Here is a 22,723-nt window from a genome sequence, read left to right as displayed (position 1 = left end):
AGGAACCCCCTCACCTGGAGCTCCCAGGTCCCTAACAGGTAACCAGCGCATCATTCAGAGCCAAGAATGGACGCAGCCCAGCAGCCTCCCTCCTGGACCAGAATTCCCCGGGTCCTTACAGGATAGGTTGGAGCTGTTTTTTTCTGACCCAGGCTCCAGAAGCACAACCAGCAAAGGTGGAAATTCAGCAGGGAATGGTCAGGGAAAGCCAAGCCAAGCTGCATGCCAGCTTCCCTGAAGGCCCAGCTGTTCTCCTTCCAAGCCGGCTCCCCCCCCGTGGCAAAATTCCGAGCTGAAGCACTATAAACCAGTTGGCACAGGCTCCCGAGGTGAAAAAATAGACACGGTACATAAAAGCTCAGAGCCTAGCATTAGGACAAGCACAAAACATGCATATTCGCAGAATACTCCATTGTTAACTTTAAGTTATCTCTATCAGCTCTAACTAACTAACTACAGCCGATTCCGGTTATTTGCAGTAGACAAGGTCTAGAAAGTGAATCAGTGAATATTGAACCACTGCCCCTAAGGACATACAGGGTTAGGTTCTCATGAGTCCCTGGGATGTCCGGTCACAACATTTTCATCAAGCAACCAAAATATAACCTTGTTTTATGTGTGTTGGTGCTTAAAGATGCCTCTTTTATATTGTTGATTTATTATCAACATTCAGCTCACAGCCAACGGCACTGTAACTTGGGTCTGGGAAAAAAAAGTTGATCTCATACACGTATTTTTCTTCTTCGGGCATATCACAGCTTTCGTGCACTCAGAAACACCAGACTGCACTTCAGCACTACACGTAGCCATTTTGGAGAGTGGGTTCACCAACAAAAAGCACAACGATGTGAAAAGTATGGCACTAAACAGAACGTAAACCAGCCACTTGTTTACAACCTGAGAGCTGAAACAAGAAGGTCCCCCTGTTTGACCTCAGCCGAGAGCATGAACACTGGTGAACTCCTATTTTTCACTGTTCTGCGCATGTTATTTCCACCAAAAACTACTCTGAGTATTACTTTCAGGGTTACAAATAAATTGTAGTGAGCTGGCGAATTCATAAATAAAGAATACGCAAATAATGAAGACTTTCTTACCAAAAAAAAAAAAAAAAAAAGTACATGTGCCTTTAAAAGCATTTGAAGAAGGCATGCTCTTGACCTTTTTGTAAAAGAATGGAATCCAGAACGAGTTAACTATTAGAAGCTTTAAGAGTATGAAAGTAGTCAACATTGAAGCAGTCAACGAGGGGAAGATTCTATAACCACCAGACAGTAGAGGGCACTGGGTGACCTTCCTTCCTGCAACCAGCAGGTTTCCGAGAAGTGGTGTATTACGTCTTGAATTTTAACAGATTCCTAGGGTGCATCATTTTGAAAAACTAAACATCTTTGTAAAGTTATATCTACTTCCTAAATGTAAGTATTATAGAACCAAAGCTGCCATATATCAAGTTTGCTTTAAAGCTTGTAAATAATCCTATGCATTGCTAAATGTCATCCAAATGTGTCCTTTCACTAAAGTCGGGGGGTGGGGTGCCTAAGACCAGAAGGAGGGGGGAAAAATACCTTCATTATTTTTATTAATCTTAAAAGTACTGAGCACCTAGCATCCTGCTAAGATGGCGAATGATAAATGTTCACCTTTTAAACAGAACTTAACCTTGGCAAATTAATACCTTTATATAATATCTCAGTGTAACTAAAGTTCATAAGAATTATTTATGAAGTTCATAAATTAAATCACATCACATTGAAGACTATGACTAAAAGTGAAAGGCTCATTCCACTTTAATCTCTTCTGGCCTACTTCAAAAGCATATTTTGTTTTTTTAACCTCCAGAGGGAGAACCAACTTTTATTGTAAAAATAGATCTCAGTAACAATGAAATAGTAAAAGCTGGTCATTACAATAAAAAGAGAAAAACTGAACAGGAATTTGCTTTAAATTTTCTCGAAAGCATAATTTTTTAAAATATGAACTTAAGTATACATTTATAGACTAAGACCACATGAGGATTAAAATTTTTTTTTTTCAACGTTTATTTATTTTTGGGACAGAGAGAGACAGAGCATGAACAGGCGAGGGGCAGAGAGAGAGGGAGACACAGAATTGGAAACAGGCTCCAGGCTCTGAGCCAGCAGCCCAGAGCCCGACGCGGGGCTCGAACTCACGGACCGCGAGATCGTGACCTGGCTGAAGTATGAGGATTAAATAAACATTTGAAAACCCCTTGGCCTTTTTCTTCTAAGTATTTAGTGGTATAAATGAAATCAAAGCACTATTAGAAAACTCAGTTTATTCACCTTTCATGGACATAAGACATTTGAGAAACAGATTTTCAATGTATTAACTTATGAATGATTTTGAAGTTTTTAACCTCAACCATTTATTTAATGTTTGTTTATTTTTGAGAGAGAGAGAGAGAGACAGAGACAGAGGGCGAGTAGGCGAGAGGGAGGGAGACAGAGAATCTGAAGCAGGCTCCAGGCTCTGAGCCGTCAACACAGAGCCCGACGCGGGGCTCAAACTCACAAACCGTGAGATCATGACCTGAGTCGAAGTTGGATTCCCAACCAACTGAGCCACCCAGGGACCCCAACCTCAACTATTTGTTAGGTAGGTTAAAAAAACAGTCTTCTTCTTTAGGGGTTTACATAACACCTTAAGTACAAAATAAATATCAGCTAAATCTGATGACTACAAAAATGCTTCTCAGTGTTGTAACTACTCTGTTACATAATGCCATTAGCACCTGCCCTTCCCTGAGGCAGAGTCATAAGCAATTCTAATAAATAAAATGTTGAATGTCGTGAGTATATCACCCCCTGAAAAATCAACACCTGTAATTCCACAGACCTGCCTTTGTGACCCTCAAGTTGGGGTAAATACACAAAATCACAATTTGGGTTCTCTGTTCAAGACAAGTAAGACTCTCTAAGAACTACTATCCTGGACAGTCGAGTTTCCCAAAGGGTTAGACACTTAACTATTTGGAAAGAATATTCCACACACTTTCCTTCTTAAACAAGGTATATTGAATATAAATTCTACTTTTTTTGGATTCACAGCCCTCGGTGAGAATGTTAACCCTTGTACAATGCGTTGGGAGGCAATTCTCCAGGGATCTCTCGCACTTTTGCACATCTTATGAGGAAACGGCTGCTTTCATTCTGGACTATCTACACACAGATGTGTGTCTGGTAAACAGCCTAGAAACACAGACATCCTCTCCCTCCAGAGGAGAGGGCAGAGTTGTTTACTGTCCAGTAGAACAAAAGGAGAGTCCCCTTCCAGGCTAAGGTTAGGCAGGTTTGTTTGTACCACTTAAAAAAAAAATCTGTATTACTTCAACTCAGGGTTCTACAGCGGCAGACTCATGGGGCAAGAGGAGGAAATACACAAACATGAGACTCATGCTATTGGCTGTGCTGTACTACAGTCCTCTGTCCGTGACCCAGGAGTCTCATGCTCTCTGCCAGCACCTAGATTGGGATTTCCTAAACTCAGGGCTCCACAGCCATGACTCAAACCCACTGAGTGGGCAGCATCTTTCTGGACCACTCTGCATTGCCCGCATGGGATAAATGGGCCAAGAGGCGCTGACACAAACACGCAATTCATGCTGCTGACTGCGCCGTGTAGAGACAGTCCTTTGTCTCTGACCCCAGATTACCATGTCTTCTGCCGGCGTCCAGCAAACCGGACTGACTGTCGGCTTTCAACTAGGATAAAATTTCAGGTTCTTCACAGTTCTTGGCAGTTGCTGCTGACAATGGACGCTAGCAGAGACATGGCTTTCTGAAACAGAAAAGACAAAGGTCTCGTGGGCTTTGGGGATATAAGAAGATCCCCTGGGGTCTGGCAGCAAATGCTCTTGTCCAAGAGGTGGGTGTTGGGAGTAAGGGCTGATTAACCTTTAGAGGATGAGCAGCAAAGGGTAGGACTGACACAAGCTGTCCAGTGGTGCTTTGGCTGTGGCTCACCATCCTTGGCAATGCTGCACGCCACCTCTCAGATGAGAGGCAATGTGGCTGTAGCTGTTGGAACAGCAAAGGAGTCCCCAGAGCCTAAACAAATGATGTCCGCAATGAGGATCTAGAGCTCTGGGTGACTGAAACGTTCATTAAGTTGGACGATGAACAGCCACCAGGCCACTCGGAACTAAAAGTGTGCCTTGCTTCCTGGCAGAGAGCCCCTCTCCTGCTCTGCATCCCCAGTCCTTCCCCTCACCCTCCACCCTGAGATCTGCTTTAAGAAGAAGGACAATTCCCCGAAAAACAAATAATCCAGTGAAGAGATGGGCAAAAGACATGAAGAGACGCTTCTCCAAAGAAGACATCCAGACGGCCAACCGACACATGAAAAAATGCTCAACGTCACTCGTCATCGGGGAAATACACATCAAAACCACAATGAGATACCACCTGACACCTGTCAGAATGGCTGACATTAACAACTCAGGCAATAACAGATGTTGGCAAGGATGCAGAGAAAGAGGACCTCTTTCGCATTGCTGGTGGGAATGCAAGCTGGTGCAGCCACTCTGGAAAACGGTATGGAGGTTCCTCAAAAAATTAAAATAGAACTACCCAACGACCCAGCAACTGCACTACTAGGGAATTTATCCAAGGGATACAGGTATGCTGTTTCGCAGGGGCACATGCACCCCAATGTTTCTAGCAGTACTTTCAACAATAGCCAAAGTATGGAAAGAGCCCAAATGTCCATCGATGGATCAATGGATAAATAAGATGTGGTATATATATATACAATGGAGTATTACTTGGCAATCAAAAAGAATGAAATCTTGCCATTTGCAACGATGTGGATGGAACTAGAGGGTATTATGCTAAGCGAAATTAGAGAAAGACAAATATCATGACTTCAATATGAGGACTTTAAGACACAGAACAGATGAACATAAGGGAAGGGAAGCAAAAATAATATAAAAACAGGGAGGGGGACAAAACAGAAGAGACTCTTAAGTATGGAGAACAAACAGGTTACTGGAGGGGTTGTGGGAGGCGGGATGGGCTAAATGGGTAAGAGGCATTAACGAATCGACTCCTGAAATCATTGTTGCGCTATATGCTAACTCATTTGGATGGAAATGTAAAAAATAAAATTAAAAAAAAATTTTTTTATTAAAAAAAAAAGGGGGAGGAGGACAATTATGGGTAGTCTGAGGTCTCCCTGTCCTTAAGAGAGACTAGAAAGCCTTATGCACCTAAGTATGCTGGGGGACTTCTCGGAAGGGAAGGACTCCAACTTTTATGGCTCTGTGGATACAGGTACCAAGTCACCACCTACCTGGCCCTGTGTAAGGAGGTACTCAGATTCAGCCAATGGGGTTTGGATAAGATTCGCAGTGGGGGAGAGAGACTAATGTGACCTAGTGGATGGGGCCCTTCAGGCCAATCCAAAGTACTATTGTTTTTTCACGTGAATGTATAAATGGTAGGTTACACTTACTTCTACTTCCCTGTCCGTAGTGCCAGGGGGGATTCTCCCTCATCGGGAGGAGCTACAGGCAGAGAAACACCACCACAAGCTCCCCTGCATCCCCTCCCCAGGAAGAACTGAAAATGCACATGACCCCTCCGCTCAGTGGGCAGAACTCAAGGCCGTTGCCATAGCTCTGGTTGATGTTCCCATGGATGAATCTGATGTTTGTACTGACCCCTGTGCTGTCACCAAAGGCCCAGTGGTTTGATCTGCCACTTGGAAAACTGTCCGCTGGGCTGTGAACCGTGGCAACAATTCTCAGCTGCTGACCGAACCAGCGGGGCAACTCATCCAGATGCCCACAAATCTGGTGGAGCCGCACTCCAGCTACTGATGGCACCTACACCACCCGGGCTGCCCGCACGGCAGCCTTGGTCCATCCTCGCAGGCGGGCACAACAAAAAGAACTCCACCTCTGATACAAGGCCACCGCCGCGTGCCAGACTTGTGACTCCAGCCAGAGGCCGACGCGCTGGTCCGGTGGCAAGGGAGGCCACACCACACAGACCGTTGCCCCCACCGGCTTCTGGCAGACTGCTTACACTTGACTTTTGACCTCCTCTCAGGAAGCCACACTCCCAATGACATTTTTTTTTTTCAGGTTATAGTCTTAATGTCCCAAATCACCTGAAACCACTGTGACCTTTGAAAAGAATCTGTGCCATGTGTTTGGTTTTCCACACTATTTGCAGTCTGACAATGGTGCATCTTTCATCACAAATGCTAAGGAACGAAGGGCTAGCGGTCAAGGTATTCCATAGACTATCTACTCCTCCCTACCATCCACAGCCATCTGGCATCGTCTGAAAAAAGGCTCCTGAGAAATCAACCCAAAACGATTTCTCACCCTACCTGCCTAATCTCCTCCTGGAGCACATAACGTACAAAGTACAATGGTCTGTCCCCTGAATGTGGCCGTCCCCGGAAAAGGATCAGCCTCTCTCCGGAGCTTCCTGGGTAATGATCAGAAAAAACAATATTGCAAGTGGGGGTGAGGGGGTTGACACAGACCAGTGTGACATCCTGGGATTCTATACTGGCCATTCCTTTGTAAGATGCTTCTTTTTTTCCTCTGCAGAAACCCCCTTGCCAGCCTAATTGGTACATCCTCCATGTGACAAGTCGCCAAAAGGGGCTTAGGGGATTTGAATTCTGGTTCAGCTGCCTGGATTCCCTTGTTGAATTGACCAAGTCCCAGATCATAAGAATAATGACCCACTCAAATGCACCGCAGTCCAAAGTAGGGGACATAATGCATCTCTGTGAGTTTTATAAAAATTCCCTTCAGCGGAAGTGCCTGGCTGGCTCAGTCAGTGGAGCGTGCGACTCTTGATCTCAGGGTGTGAGTTTGAGCCCCACATTGGGCATAGGGATTACTTAAAAATAGAATATTTAAAAAGAAAAAAATTCTCTTCAGGGAGTAGGAGTTGATTAGAAGAAAGGTGAAAGTGACAGATGCTGGAATGAAACACGCAGATTTCTGTACAGGTGGAGGGAGTGAGATAACCTCAGCATCTAGGGAGAGAACGACTTACACCCCAGGAAACACAGGCAGGGAGCTCTTTAGAGATCTTTTGTCTTTCACAACTGCCTGTCCCTGCAATAGTCCTCATGAGGCAAAATACCCTGCTGAGTTTCCCCCCAAACTACTGTAAGCACCTCCAATCTCCTGACACCTGAATCTGCCGACCCCTGAAAGATGGCTCTGACAACCATACGATCACTGTTACCAACAAGTCTATCTGACGCATACATCCCAGCTCTGATGCCTCCCATGCAAAATACTTGTCAACATTTCCAGGCGTCTCCTCTGCCTGTTCCCACAGACAAATGCCACTCAGCTGGTAGCACAGACAGGACAGACAGGACTGACTGCCCTCAGGCAGCCCCACCAAAGGCAAGTTCCACATGCAATGATGTGTACTCAAGTGAAAACCCTCCAGTCCACCAGCTGGCTAAAGGTTACACTGGAGGCCTTGACAACCTGTGCCCTCTGAGCCACAAGGCTCCCAGGGTAAACTGTAAAGAAATTTCTTTCCAAGGACACCATGTGCACCACCAGGCCTGTGATTTGTGTGTGTGTGTGTGTGTGTAAGTATTAACTTGCCTCCTTCTCAAAAGTGCTGTTATTTGCATCTTAGACCCGTGGGTGTTTCAAGAAAACACCACAAGCAAGCTCTCGGGTAACCAACACAGGTGATCACTCCAAAACTAATCTAGTTACTCAGTGGGAGCTTCCAGAAGATTAAATGGCTCATTGCTTTAGGTGTGTCCTATGGATAGTCTTCCCTACGACCAGTCTTCCAGTTAGAAAAGGTGGTATGAAATCTGTCCCCAGGTGTGTTCTTTCCATGTATTAGTTCTTTTATTTATTGAGGTATAAATGACATACAATGAGTTACTTATATAATAATTACATAATAAATATTTACTATTAATAAATATTAATTGATAATCGTTTAATTTTAATAAAATTGTTTAACTTTAATAATTAATATTACAAAATTATTTAAATTTTGACTTCCTGTATACACCTGTAAAAGCATTACAACATTCAAGATCATGAAAATATCCATTCCCCTGCCTCCCGACCAAAGTTTACTCATGCCCCTGTATAATCACTGGTCCTCTCCCGAGGTAACCACTAATTTGCCGTCATGATAGATTAATCTGCATTTTCTAGAATTTTAAATAAATGGACTCAAATGGATTATACTTTCTTGTCTAGCTTCTTTCACTTGGCTTATTTTGAGAAATCTGTCCCCAGTTGTAGCTAAAGTGATTAGTAACACCACCTTGCACCGCAACACATTCAGGTCAGGATCAACTCACCGGCCAGACTTGTTATGAATGACAGAATCATTCTAGACTACAAACCAACATGTCTTAAGAATACAAACATAAACATCCTTAAATTATTAGCAAATGGAACTCAGCAATATATACAAGGAATTACATGCCATGACCGAGTGGGGTTTCTTCCAAGGAAACAAAGCTAGTTCAATATTTCAAAAGTAATCAGTGTAATCTACCACAGCAGAAGGCTAAAGAAGAAAAATCACAATCATATCAGAGCTAAGGAGGGGTTAGGGCTGAAGGGAAGCAGTTGTGGCTATTACAGAATAATAGGAGGGCTCCTGATGATGGAAATGTCCTGTATCTTAAGTATTTCAATTGTGGTATTACTGTTTTGCAAGATGTTACCATTGGGAGAAAACAGGTAAAGGGTACAAGGGATCTCTGCATTATTTAACGACTGCGTGTGAGCCTACGATTACCTCAAAATAAAAATTAGGGATTTTTTTTTTTTAGTGCATTATCTCAAAATAAAAATAAAGTATTTGTTTTTTTAAAATGGCATTGTTTCGGGGAGCCTATGTGGCTCAGTCGGTTATGCTTCCGAGTCTAGATTTCGGTTCAGGCCATGATCTCCCAGTTTATGGGAACCAGCTCCACATCGGGCTCTGCCCTGACAGTGTAGAGCCTGCTTGGGATTCTCTCCCTCTCTCTCTCTCTGCAAGTGCGTGCATGGATGTTCTCTCTCTCTCAAAATAAATAATTTTTTTTTAATCTCCAAAAAATCGGCATTGTCTCCAAAGGAATTATCAGTCAAAACACCTGTCATCATATTTTAGTATTTCTAATTCCTATCCCTAGTCATAAATATAATACTTCCTTTTTTTTAATGTTTATTTATATTTGAGAAAGAGAGAGACAGCATGTGAGCAGGGCAGGGGCAGAGAGAGACGGAGGCAGACTCTGATGCAGCCTCCAGGCTCTGAGAGGTCAGCACAGGGGCCAATGCAGGGCTTGAACTCACGAGCCGTGAGATCATGATCTGAGCCGAAGTCGGACGCTTAACCAACTGAGACACCCAGGCGCCCCAGTCATAAGTATTTCTAGACAGGATACAGGCAATATCTCAGCAGTGTTTATTTACGTTTAAATAAGTCTTAAGAAAGTCTTCCCTACTCCTAGACAACGTAGAACACTTCCTACCACAGCCCCCTGATCGCAAGCCCTGGTCTCCTAGTCTCAACTCAGCCCAAAATACCACCCCACCATGTTAGCTGGACAGACACAGGACAAAGAGCGAATCATACACATACAGGTTTCACACACACTCTTCTCTCACATCCAGCTTGCTACAATTCCTCTGAACATGAACACTCACAAGAACAAGAGAATGGCAAAGGGGAGGGACTGGCTAACACCTCCAGCTGCCTGGACACCAAAAACGAGTTATGCCATCAGAAGAGTAAGAGAGACACAGAAAGAGAAAAGAATGGGGGGAAAAAACAGAGGGAACAGAGAGAAAAGCCACGCTGCATTCTTATCCCCCCATCTCAGCACTTACCTCCTTCCTCCACCTTCACAAAACAAACGCCCCGACTCTGCCCACCTCCTACCCCAGAAGCATTTCCCAAGTGCTTCCTTCCCTTTAAAACACACTAATCTCCTCCCAGCTTTGCTTGAGCCGTGCCTCAGGAATCACATACCAAGAAATGAAAATAAATACTGAATGGAGATAATTCATCATTTGTGAGCACTCTAGCCTTTGCCTTCTAGCAAAGCTTTCCTGTAACTGTAGTCCATTTTTTTAAATAACTAGGTTCCTTTTAGAAATTAGAGGTTTAGTTTACATCAAGACACCTAATATAAAACTACGACTCACACCCACTGGGCAAGCACTGCTTTCAACCTCTGTTAAGGCATCTTGCCCGGCTGCCTCTACGCTGAGACCCAGCAAGGGTAGCCTGTGAGTACTCAAGACTGGCACCCCAAGGATGTGAGGGCAGGCTGCGCAATGACAAGAGCCTCTCCGCTAAGTGGGAAGGAAGGCCGATTAGGCTGACTAGTTGGCTCATCAGGTTCCCCATCTTCTCTTAATATTTCAGGTGTTCTGTTTCCAGCTGGCTATGATACAAAGAGGTTACATAGTCCTTTTACCAGAATTAATCTACTTTACCATAGCCTAGAGTTGCACATTCAGTTCTAATAGTTTCCAAGTTCACAGCTAATCAGAATGACTACATTTCCTAAAGAGCAAATGACTCTGTTCATTCACCTGCCATTTTGTTCAGGTGTCTAAGAAGTGCCAGGCACTTGGAGATACAGAACTGACCAATACAGGGTAATCCCTATTCTCCTTGGCTTATGTAGAGGAGGGAGATCAGACAGAAGAATACATAAATAAAAATGACTATGGGGGTGCCTGCGTGGCTCAGTCGGTTAAGCGTCCGACTTCAGCTCAGGTCATGATCTCACAGTTTGCGCATTCGAGCCCCGCACCGGGCTCTGTGCTGACAGCTCAGAGCCTGGAGCCTGCTTCAGATTCTGTCGCCCTCTCTCTCTGCCCCTCCCCCACCTGTGCTCTGCCTCTCTGGCTCTCAAAAATAAATAAATGTAAAAAAATTTTTTTTAAGGGGCGCCTGGGTGGCGCAGTCGGTTAAGCGTCCGACTTCAGCCAGGTCACGATCTCGCGGTGCGTGAGTTCGAGCCCCGCGTCAGGCTCTGGGCTGATGGCTCAGAGCCTGGAGCCTGTTTCCGATTCTGTGTCTCCCTCTCTCTCTGCCCCTCCCCCGTTCATGCTCTGTCTCTCTCTGTCCCAAAAATAAATAAACGTTGAAAAAAAAAAAAATTTAAAAAAAAAATTTTTTTTAATTTAAAAAATTTTTAAAAATGACTGTAAATAAAATAATTACAAAGTGTGCTAGTTGCTAGCAAGGATATAAACAAAGCTGAGGAACTTGCACTTTCTGGGGAATGTGCAAAGCAATTTCCCTTCCAATGCTACCCAAATTTAGAATTAAAAATTCATATGATTTAGGGGAGCCTGGGTGGCTCAGTTGGTTGGGCATCCGACCTCAGCTCAGGTCATGATCTCAAAGGTCCGCAAGTTCAAGCTCCACATCAGGCTCGCTGCCGTCAGTGCGCGGAGCCTGCTTCAGATCCTCTATCCCCTCTCTTTGCCCCTCTCCGACTCATGCTTGCTCGCTCTCTCTCAAAAATACATAAAACATTTAAAAAATTCATATAATTTATTGACCCCCAAACATACTCTAAAATTTACCGGCTTGCTATTATCTCTTTAGGTTAAAAGTTAAATGTCATTCCAACTGCATAGACTAGAAGCGGTAAGTGGAGGCCTTAAGACACCATTTCCTTAGGTAGAAATTACCCAAAATGAGTCCCTGAGGGAAGGAAGCAGGAAGCAGGCTGGAGGGCATGCCTTCACCTGTTTCCAAACCTGGCCTAGCGGGGGCTCCGCAACACGAAAAACCACTTAGCACCCTGCTCCCTGGGATCCGCAATCCTCACTAGTTCCATAGTTCAACTGCATTAAGCAACTTTTGTGGATTCACCTGGGCACAAAACCATCATGTGAAAAAGTGCTATGTTTTAGGAATGTGGAGCATATTCCAAACAAGCAACCAACAAATCAACTCCACTTAAATTGGAGATTGCCCCCACAACTATATGGTCAACTGATCTTTGACAAAGCAGAGAAGAATACCCAATGGAAAAAGGACAGTCTCTTCAGCAAACAGTGTTGGAAAAACCGGACAGCAACATGCAGAAGAATGAAACTGGACCACTTTCTTACACCATACACAAAAATAAATTCAAAATGGATGAAAGACCTAAATGTGAGACAGGAAAGCACCAAAATTCTAGCGGTGAACACAGGCAGCAACCTTTTTGACCTTGGCCATAGCAACTTCTCACTCGACACATCACCCGAGGCAAGGGAAACAAAGCAAAATGAACTATTGGTGCTTCAGCAAAATAAAAAGCTTCTCTTCTGCACAGCAAAGGAAATAATCAACAAAACTCAAAGGCAGCCTACACAACGGGAGGAGATTTGCAAATGACATATCAGATAAAGGGTTAGTATCCAAAATCGATAAAGAACTTATCAACCTCAACACCCAAAAAATAAAGAATCCAAGTAAGAAATGAGCAGAAGACAAGAGCGACATTTTTCCAAAGAAGACATCCAGATGGCAAACAGACACATGAAAAGATGGCTCAACATCATTCATCATCAGGGAAACACAAATCATCAGCACAATGAGGTACCACCTCACATCTGTCAGAATGGCTAAAATTAAGTAACACAGGGGCGCCTGGGTGGCTCAGTCGGTTAAGCATCCGACTTCGGCTCAGGTCATGAACTCACGGTTCATGGGTTCAAGCCCCGCATCGGGCTCTGCGCTGACAGCTCGGAGCCTGGAGCCTGCTTCTGATTCTGTATCTCCCTCTCTCTCTCTGCCCCTCCCCTGCTCATGCTGTCTGTGTCTCTCAAAAATAAGTAAATGCAAAAAAAAAAAATTTTTTTTAATTAAGTAACACAAGAAACAACAGGTGTTGACAACGATGAGCAGAAACGGGAACCCTCTTGCACTGCTGGTGGGAATGCAAATCAGTGCAGCCACTCTGGAGAACAGTATGGAGGTTCCTCAAAAAGTTAAAAATAGAACTACCCTATGGCCCAGCAATTGCACTACTAGGTTATTTACCCAAAGGATACAAAAATACAGATTCAAAGAGGTACATGCACCCTGATGTTTACAGCAGCATTATCAATAATAGCCAAACTATGGAAAGCGCCCAAATGTCCATCAACTGATGAATGGGCAAAGACGATGTGGTATATATACACAATGGAATACTACTCAGCCATCAAAAAGAAGGAAATCTTGCCATTTGGAAGAACATGGATGGAGGTAGAGTGTATTATGCTAAGAGAAATAAGTCAGAAAAAGACAAACACCATATGATTTCACTCACACGTGTAATTTAAGAAACAAATGAACATACGGGGTGGGGGGAAGAGAGGGAAACAAACCACAAGAGATCTCTAAACGCTAAACAACAAAGGTGATGGAGGCAGGTGGGTGGGGGATGAGCTAGATGGGTATTAAGGAGAACACCTGTTATGATGAGCACTAGGTGTTGTATATTAAGTGATGAACCACTGAATTCTACTCTTAAAACCAATAATGCACTGTATGTTAACTAACCAGAATTTAAATAAAAATTTGAAGGAAAAAATGAGAAATTTTTGAAAATTAAACAAACAAACAAACAAACAAACTGGAGGGGCACCCGGGTGGTTCAGTGGGTTGAACGTCTGACTTCAGCTCAGGTCATGATCTCGCGGTTCGGGAGTTCAAGCCCCGCATCAGGTTCTCTACTGTCAGCACAGAGCCCACTTCAGATCCTCTGTCCCCCTCTCTCTACCCCTTCCCCGCTTACGCTCTAGCAAAAATAAAATAAAAATAAAAGATAAACTGGAGACTACCATGTTAAAACACTAGCCCTGCTTTCTACAGTGTCCAGTCAAAACTCAATCACATCAACCAATCTCTGAGGAATACGAAGTTACATGCTCAGAGCTACCTAATCTTTTCAAATGTGCCAAACATAATAACTTAATGTTAAAACCTAGTGACTTTAAGATACATTTGACTAGAAATCTGACCCACACAGGCAATAATCTGAATTCCCATTAGCCCATCTGTAAGCACTACATGATGGAACACAAATGAATCCAGGCTTCATCTGTGCCTCAGAAGGGGATTTAAAAAAATAAAAATAAAAACAAAACCAAAAACAGCTCTGAATTGTCACTTTGGGAAAAAAACTGTACTTCTTAAGATTCAAATGTAATCTCCCCCAGTGTAACTCCAAACTTTTTGTCAATTTGTTTGGCTTTGCTTTCTCTACCAAAATTACACAGAGACTAAAATAAAGCCTCCAGATTTGTTCTCTGCTACTGGCCTCCACTTCTTCCCAAACATTTTATAAAGGCTGGCCTACCACTAGTTAGGAAATTACCTCCGAAAGCTTCCACCCCACCTTTTTTTCTAAACTCCTATAGCCATAAATTGGGGAGGGGGGGTGTGGATTTGTTGTCTAGTCCTCTTGACACAAATTAGGAATTGAAGAGGAATCATCTCCTTTCCTTTTTTTCAAGTTTATTTTTATTTATTTTGAGAGAGAGAAAGAGAATCCCAAGCAGGCTCCCCACTGTCAGCGCCGAGCCGGACATGGGGCTCAATCTCACAACGGTGAGAACATCATCTGGGCCAAAATCTAGAGTCGGATACTTCACCGAATGAGCCACCCAGGAGCCCCATCTTTTTTTAAATGAGAATTTTCCATCAATTCCCTCCCTTCAGCCAGCTTTGTAACCACTACCAGAAAATTCTTATCATCCTCAAACTCTGCCATCCACCTGTGCTGTTCCTTTCTGTTCCCATGGAGAATATCACCCTAACTTTGTAAAGACCTGACCTCTCAGTCTCATCCTCTGCTTAAAAGCCTGACTTCCCATCTCAAAATAAAAGTACCATATAGTACCTATAAAGGCCACGCTCTCCGTCACCTAGCCAGCCTGCCACCTCTTTCAACTCTCCAGTCTCCTCTCTTTCTTCTCTTTCCCTCCACTCCCTGGTCACACCTTTACACTTACTTTCTGCCTGGAAATTCTGTTGAGGGGCTTTCTCAAATGTTACCTTCCCTTGCCCTCCACCTCCCATGTAAAACTAAACTTCCAACCCCCTATCCCCCTAACAAACTTTCTACTTATTTTGTTAACCAGCATCCCCAATGTTCCAGGAATGCAGGAATTTATCTGTTTCCTTCACTGCTGTATCCTCAAGGTCTAAAAGAGCGCAAGTTAGGTAGCAGAGAGTTCAGTAAACATTTGTCAATGAAGAGTCATTCACTTGACAGACACTTGCTGGGTACCTGGTCCGGGCCGGGTTTGTTAAGGCAAATAAGACACTGGCAAAGCTTTTAATGCACCCGATGGAGAAATGCAACACAAAACTGTGCATTGCAGGACCGCAAACTTAAAGCCACGGGAAGGTCACAGACACGCCCAAAGCTCAGAGGGAGAGGCCTCGGCTTCGCCTTTCTGGGGCCGGTCCAACTTCCCACGGCGCAGTTCTCCACGGACCGATCCCGGAGGGTATCCTCTAGACCCCCGAGAGGAGCGGAGCGCACTCGCCCTCCCCAGGCCTGAGAGGTTGCTAGTCCAGAGCCGCAACTTCCAGGCTCTTCACTCCAGATACACGATTTAATAAAACAACTTTAAAAGCCTCTGCTCTTCAGCCACCGCCCCTTCCTCTCTGCCCCGCGTTGCATTCCCCCACGGCGGCCCGGAGCTGAACCCCGCTCGGACCTGCCTGCACGGACCCACAAGCACGCCCGACTTCCGCGGGCCAGACCTGTTCCCGGCGTCCCGTTCGGCTCCTCTCTGCGCCTGCGCGAGTAAACCCACGTGGGTTCGGGAGAGGTTGGCCGCGCGGCGGAGGCTGAACACGCCCCCCCGCGTGAGGCTGGCTTCTGATTGGCTGCCTGTCGCTGGCCTGGCCCGGTTGGAGCCGCCTGCGGCTGCGCCTCTAAAGGCGCTGCCAGTCGAGTCTTGTGCTACTGCTTCCTGCTCTTGGCCGCCTCCGCTCAGTCTCTGGAATCCTTGCAACCCCGCCGGCATGTCTCAGGTATAGCGCGTGCCTAGCCTGGCTGCCAAGGTGCGGCGGGGCTAGAAACTGGGGGGGTCGAGGGGGGGTACTATCCCGTAAGCAGAACTCCGCAGAGTCTTTCCCGTCCCGGCCCCGCTGTGCCTCCTGGACCCGTGCCCAGCTCTGACTCTTTGCACAGAGCTTTGTGAGCGGAACTTTCCAGGTTTGGACTTAGCTACCCACCGGTAACTGCTGGGAAGTTGCCCGTGGGGTGGACTCCGCGGTGAGGCAGGAACAGGAGTTGGAGAAGAGGGTCCTAAGGAGAAAGGTGTCAGGTAGAGGGTTGCATGGATTGAAGGAGCAAGGGGACCGAGTTCCCCATCCGGAAGGTCAGGGCAAGAGTAGGGAAGCCATGCAGAATGGGAAAGCAAGGAAGTGGTTGTTAACAGTTTAGAGGTCAGGGGACTCAGGGGCCGAGTGTCCAACGTACGAGAAGGGGAGAGGTGACCCAGAGGCCTTTCCCTCCTTGGAATGTAGCCTCTTTTCTGAGACCGAGCTGTGTGGAATGACCTCTGACTCATCACCTCTCTCCAATTGGAACACCAGGAGAGAGGTCGGCGCTGGACGCCTGGTCCCAGGGGGGGAGGGGTCCAATGGCCTCTGGCCAGCCGCACTCAAAACTGTACCCATCTCAGCTGTTTCAAACACGCTGTGCTAGTCCTATCCACAAGTCGAGGCTTTACTGGGACCCCGGCCTGGCCCAGGGGTGGTCAGGCAGTTGGCCACGCTGCTTTTTCAATGAAGTGAATGCCTACTGCAGGCACTCCTAACTTTCCTCCTTCACCGCTGTGTTTCTAGCACCTGATAAATAGTGAGAGCATCCAGTACATAGTTGTCCATCGAATGAGTGAACCAATGTGCTTCCCTTCCTTGTTTTGCTGAATCTTTCTGGCTTCCCTCTTGGGGAGATGAGAAGACACACTGCTTTTCCTCAGGGGCATCTCAGGAGTGCTGCATTTCCAAACTGTCTCTCCCCATTACTGAGCTCTATTTAGGCCTTTCCTCTCCCCCACGGTTTAGGCTGAGTTTGACAAAGCTGCTGAGGATGTTAAGCACCTCAAGACCAAGCCAGCAGATGATGAGATGTTGTTCATCTACGGCCACTACAAACAAGCAACTGTGGGTGACATAAACACAGGTATGCTGAGATGAGCTTGGGAAGGCCCCGCGTCAAAGCAGGCTCAGCAGCCTTGATGGGTGCTGGAGCTCTTCTAATCTGTGGGAACTGCACTCTCAAAACTGCCTGAAGCCCTACTCTTCACGTGGGACATGGTAATAGTTCATGGGGCTCCCCCCGCTCCTCATGAAGATCACGTTCCTGAATGGGACTCACAGACCCTGCACTGTTCTCAGTGGCTCAGGTCACAGAATTCAAACCCGAGTTTGGGGAGGACTTTACGGGGTATCACCAGCATTTTCCATCTATTTGGGAAGAAGCAAAGACCCCAGCTTGGAAGAGACTTGGTCTCAACTCAGTAGTAGCTTTGTTGAACCACACTGCTTCAGTAGCATGCCTCCCCAGACAGTCAGGACAGAAGTCAGAGCACTTGGCAGCCTGATATCGGGAGCAGAGAAGCAGCTGGCTTCCTGTGGCAGGTCAGAAGCCGTTTTGCTGACCACAGCCCTGATGACCATTTCTCACCTATCAAAAAATCTTGGTACAGATTTTGAGGCCATAGTCTAGACTACCATAGTCTGAAGACAGCCTTTCCCCCCTTGGACGGTTTTTATTCCGCCCCTAAGTCCCTGAAACCCAGCTGTATACTGAGGCAACAGCACGATTCACTCTATGCAAGGGCTCAGAGGCGGTGGCCATGGCAGCCCAAAAGGAGGTCACCCCCTTGTCTGTTCAGGAGGGTGGCATGGCCCCCAGTTCCACTGCAGTTGGGGTGGAGGGTGGAGCAAGTCGGTGGCTGCCAGCCATCTGGAAGCAGGAGATGGTGCCCAGAGCTAAGGATCATGAGCAGCACCAAATCAAAGTTCACAGGAAGGGCTTAGCTGAGAGAGGTCTAGGAGCAAAGATGAGTTTTATGCTAGGTTTATAAATTCTCTATCCTCCCAGGGAGAGGGGGGAGAGATGAAGTGGGGGTGGCCGGAGGGGCTGAGATGCTTTTCTGCCAGACAGGATTTTCACAGACACTGGCCTCTGCCCTTCTTTTGCAGGAGCACACATAGACTGGCTTGAGTAACTCTCACTTCCTGACTGCGGAGGCTTCGGCTCCTTCTAGGGCCGCACCATCCAGATACAGTCACCACTAGCCACGTGTGGCCATCTAAATTTAAATTAGAAAGAGTTAAAAAAAAAAAAATCCAAAGCTCAGTCCTCAGTCGCACAAGTCACCTATCAGGTGCCACAAGAGGCAGGTGGCCCTGAGTCAGTGCAAATGTATGTCTCCATCCGCACAAAAAGGGCTGTTGGAGTGCGCCCTCTGCAGGTGCACCTCCTGGTACCCCTGGGAATACCTCCCTGAAAGCACCTGCGGAGACTTGATGTTTCTCAGACACAGTGGTCCCGGCGGTGAGCACTGCCACTGCTCCTTTTGCCTTTGCTCTCAGCTTGGCAGTAAAATAGGTCAGCGGGGAGGTGGCGAGGGTGTTTCCCACGTGCAGCTGATGACAGGCCTGGGAGCATAAAATCATGGTATAACTTTAAGGATGCTTTGCCTTCGGGGGGGGGGACAACTGCCCACAAATCATCAAGAATTAGACTAACAATTTGGTAGAAAAATGGGGCAAGGATATGAACAGACTGTTCACAGGAAGGGACTCCCAGAAAACTGACAGCAATAATAGCATGAAGGAGAAGAACCGGGTGGCTGAGAGCAGGGGTGGGAGGGAAACTTTATAGTAGCCCTCTTTATAGCATTCAGATTTTAAGCCATATAAATGGATATAGTACTTGTTTAAAAAAAAAAAAAATGTTTTTAAGTATGCCTTTTAAAAGAAATCTTGGAGGGGCGCCTGGGCGGCTCAGTCAGTTGGGCGTCCGACTTCGGCTCAGGTCATGATGTCACAGTTCGTGAGTTCGAGCCCCACGTCGGGCTCTGTGCTGACAGCTCAGAGCCTGGAGCCTGCTTCACATTCTGTGTCTCCCTCTCTCTCTGCCCCTTCCCTGCTCATGCTGTGTCTCTCTCTGTCTCAAAAATAAATAAACATTAAAAAAAATTTTTTTTAAATAAAAAGAAAAAAGAAATCTTGGAGTTGTTTAACTTTTAAAACAAAGACCATCTAGTAATGAAAAGTTTTCTTACTGTTTTCTTTAGATCATAAATTTGGGTTTCTGTACATCTGGGTTTCTAAAGGCAGAACCCACTATGCTAGACCCATTTAACTCCATAACAGAGCCTGGAAGGAACAGATGAAGTGAAAGATGGCTTTCAGTGCAAGAACATCGATAATGTTCTCCGTTAGAACTTGAAGCAGATCCGGAGCACCTGGGTGGCTCAGCCGGTTGAGGCTTGGACTTCGGTTCAGGTCGTGATCTCACGGTTCATGAGTTCAAGCCCTGTATCAGGTTGCCGTCTGCTCTCAGCGCAGAGCCTGCTTTAGATCCTCTGCCCCTGCCCCTCTCTGCCCCTCCCCCACGCATGCACACGCACTCTTTCAAAAATCAATAAAACATTTTAAAAAGGCTTGAAGCGGATCTAATGTCCTTTCTTCCCTTGTTTCAGAACGGCCTGGACTGTTGGATCTCAAAGGCAAGGCCAAGTGGGATGCCTGGAATCAGCTGAAAGGTGATTGTTCTCATCAGTTTCCCCGGTTTGTGAAGCCCAGTAATGAAACACTCTTCATTATGAAGTGTTAGGGGTGAGGAGAGAAAACAAAGTGGATGAGGCCCATGCTAGAAACCGGCCTAACCTAGCCAGAATGGAAAAAAACTGGGCCACCTACTTTTTCTTCTAATACCATGTATGCCTCCTCCAAGAGCACCATCTCTGTGCAATGGCATCATTGGGAGAGGAGGGGCTGGGGACCAGGTTACTGAGAAAAGGCTGGGAGGTAATTAGTTGGCCTGGGTTTTCCGTATATTCCCGCACCTTCCTCTCCCCGACAAGGCCGGGTAGTGACCCCCTACCCAAGCAGCCTTCCCCAGCTCCCCTCCAGCCAGAAAGGCACATAAAAGAAAGGAATGAGCTAATGCATGGCAGGCTGCTGGCACATCGTAGGCCCCTGAATGGAGCTATTATATGCTAAGCAACAGCAGCCAAGAAGGAGCCCGGCTCCGACTTAATCACGTGCCACCTGCAGCAGCAGGACCCACAAGTTGGCAGTGAAGTGCCTGCCAGCTTTTGTGTTCTTGCTAGCTCATTTCTGAATAAGCCCTCTGTCTTCCTGCAAATGGAAAACCCTTGAATTCAAAAAGGGCCAGAATACAATAAATACACTCCTAGGATTTGCAAGGAACTGGGACAGGAATGCCCGTCTGACTGCCCGTTGTCACTGGGCATTTCTGTCCCAGTGTCCGTGTACTCTCCAATGCTCCAGAAAGCACTCAGATTCCCGGCGTATCTCCCCTTCGCCGCAGAACCCAGGAAACTGGGTGTTACTGCTGCGGTCAGTGCCCTTTGGACCGCAGCACGAAGGCAAAACTTTGCCTCCTTCCACTCCGTGAGCCAGCTGCTTTCACTCAGAGTTCATGAAACTTTACTCACAGCTTCCCTCTGGGGAGAAGAGGGCATCTGGCTTTGCTTTTTCATGGCCACATCTGGCAGATAAGAGCCCGGCAGAGGGCTACTTGATAGGCCAAAGCCAACCATGAGAGGAAGCAGGACGACTAAAGTCACTACAGCTCCCCGTGTTAGGCTTTCCTGCCTGTCCGGAGTGTCCAGCCTCTCTCCCCAGGCTCAGGTTGACCGCTCATTCCAGCAGTGGGGGACTCACATGGCCGGCAGGCCAATGACAAGCCTCAGGACAGCTGTATACACGTTATGGGTTCAGGGCTCTGTGGAGCATTCACCGTGGGCCAGGCGCCTTAAGTATTTCAGGCCAAGCCTGTGAGGTGCAGGTAGTGGAATCCCCACTTTACAAGGGAAATTGAGCCTCAGAGCATTAAGACTGGGGGCTGTCTAGGGCTCCAGTCTGCTGCTTTCCTACCGTGCTGCCTCTCTGACCAATAACCCTGTTGACTCCTTCCAGGGACTTCCAAGGAAGATGCCATGAAAGCTTACATCAACAAAGTAGAAGAGCTAAAGAAAAAATATGGAATATAAGGAACTGGATTTGGCTGCCGGCGATGCATTTCATCTAAACTGATAACAATGCCTTGTTTTTCTAATGCTGTGGATGACGAGAAATGATGAAAATAGCCCATTAACCTAGATCCTGAAGACTCTACAGGATACGGCCCTAACAGAGTAGGGGCTGAAATGGTTACTGACGTGCTCTGAGTAATTTTTATCTGTAGATCAATTAAAAGTGCATTTGTTACTTTAAGTCTTTGGTAATCAGAGTTCTTGAAATCGCTTCCTCCGTTCTAATGGCTCTTCCTCACTTCCTTTTTCTAAAGATTTTGTCTGGAAGCGTTGGCGCTCAGCCTCCACTCTGCTAGGGTGCGAGGTAGGGGACCCACCTAGTCTAAGCCTGAAGTGCACACACCTCTGATGGGGAGGAAAAGAATTAGAGAAATCGCTTTTCCTAACTCCTTGTTCCTCCCCATTCCAGCCACATCAGTTGCACGCGCTGGCTGAGACTTCAGGCCGCAGGGACTGCCAGTCCTGTGCTGGGGACATTGCTGGCCTCAAGCTCTGAGGAAAGCAGGGTTGACAAATATTTAAGGTTCGTCTGAGGTCCATCCAGTCCGTGGTTCCAGAGCAAGTGAACAAGGCCAGAGGCCCCTGTCAGGAATGAACTGTACCTGCCACGGGGCATCCACAGAGCCCCAGGCTCACAGGCAGCTGGGCGGGCATAACCGAGTCGGGTGGTGTGGGTGCTTAGCAGGGAAAGAAGGAGATCAGGACCCCGGAGGCCAGGGGTTAAGGTTACAGAGAAGAAAGGCTGGAGCTCGACCCTGGCGGGTGTAGGTTGCTGAAAAGAAAAAAAGAGACAGCTGGCAGGCCCTCCTCACCAGATGTTCTGCTCCACTCATTTCCACGGTCTTGCAAGGAAGGTTGGGGTTTTCCCATCATGCAGCTGTGGCTGCGGAGGCTGAAATCAAGGAGAAGCTCCTCGAGGCCAAGCAGCTCTCCGTTCCCTCCAAAGCCTGTGCCCTGGTCTTAGACATGGTTCAGCCAGAAGAACAGGAGTTACAGTGACTTGCCCAAGGTCACTCCGCTGGTGACTAATCTGAGAGCCAGCATTCACGTGCACGTCTCCCTGGCTCAGGTGCCCGTACCACACAAGGTGGCCCCCCAGGCGTGACCCGTGCTGGAACGGCAAGGAGGGCAACCGTCTGATATGGCTGGAGTACGGCACACCTTCGATGGAAAATGGGACTAGAGAGTGAGAAGTCTTGATAATGAAGTTGAAAAGTACAAAATCTGACCGTCATCAGATGTGATAGGCGGCTGCTGGGAAGGAGATGTGGTCAGAGGCGTTCCGTGAATCTGACTACATCAGTGGGTTTTGAGAACGGTGACCGTCCGGTTCCAGCCCAGCCTGCGCATGGACAACTAGGCCCAGAAGCTCAGGGGTAGGCAGGAACCTGCTCCCCACGGGGTCAAAGTCCCAAAGCCTAGCCGTGC

General features: G+C 46.7%; 2 protein-coding genes across 9 annotated transcripts in view; one reads left to right on the top strand and one right to left on the bottom strand.

Moving 5' to 3' along the window:
• The window catches only part of CC1H2orf76 (chromosome C1 C2orf76 homolog), a 76,912-nt gene that overhangs the window by 52,457 nt on the left and 1,732 nt on the right, over positions 1–22,723 (bottom strand). Inside the window, exons 1-2 of one of the 8 annotated variants that reach the window (XM_086718433.1) lie at positions 15,750–15,799; positions 3,677–3,801 (exon numbers count right to left, since the gene is read on the bottom strand). The exons of 1 other annotated variant lie outside the window; for it this stretch is intronic. In XM_086718433.1, the coding sequence (XP_086574559.1) occupies positions 3,677–3,679 (3 nt within the window). In that variant the 5' untranslated portion in view covers positions 3,680–3,801; positions 15,750–15,799. Of the gene's footprint in view, positions 1–14; positions 2,018–3,676; positions 3,802–3,917; positions 4,170–15,703; positions 15,845–22,723 lie in introns of those variants that run through there. 6 more of the 8 variants (XM_086718432.1, XM_086718434.1, XM_025912564.2 and 3 more) reach the window with 6 other exon arrangements.
• DBI (diazepam binding inhibitor, acyl-CoA binding protein) lies at positions 15,865–21,476 on the top strand. Its single transcript, XM_025931363.2, has 4 exons — positions 15,865–16,022; positions 17,064–17,181; positions 19,715–19,777; positions 21,180–21,476. The coding sequence occupies exons 1-4, from the start codon at positions 16,014–16,016 to the stop codon at positions 21,251–21,253; spliced, it is 264 nt and encodes an 87-aa protein (XP_025787148.1). The 5' UTR covers positions 15,865–16,013; the 3' UTR covers positions 21,254–21,476.

The sequence above is a fragment of the Puma concolor genome, chromosome C1 (assembly GCF_028749965.1).
Source record: "Puma concolor isolate L17-30 chromosome C1, mPumCon1.1.hap2, whole genome shotgun sequence".
Taxonomy (NCBI): Eukaryota; Metazoa; Chordata; class Mammalia; order Carnivora; family Felidae; genus Puma; species Puma concolor.
The sequence above is the reverse complement of the archived record's forward strand: the minus strand, read 5'-3'. Positions and strand labels throughout refer to the sequence as shown.

Bases quoted from the DNA above. Each gene is read 5' to 3' on its own strand.
- DBI (XM_025931363.2), top strand. The intron at 17,182-19,714 runs GTATGCTGAGAT...CCCTTGTTTCAG, and splicing joins TGTGGGTGACATAAACACAG to AACGGCCTGGACTGTTGGAT. The intron at 19,778-21,179 runs GTGATTGTTCTC...GACTCCTTCCAG, and splicing joins TGCCTGGAATCAGCTGAAAG to GGACTTCCAAGGAAGATGCC.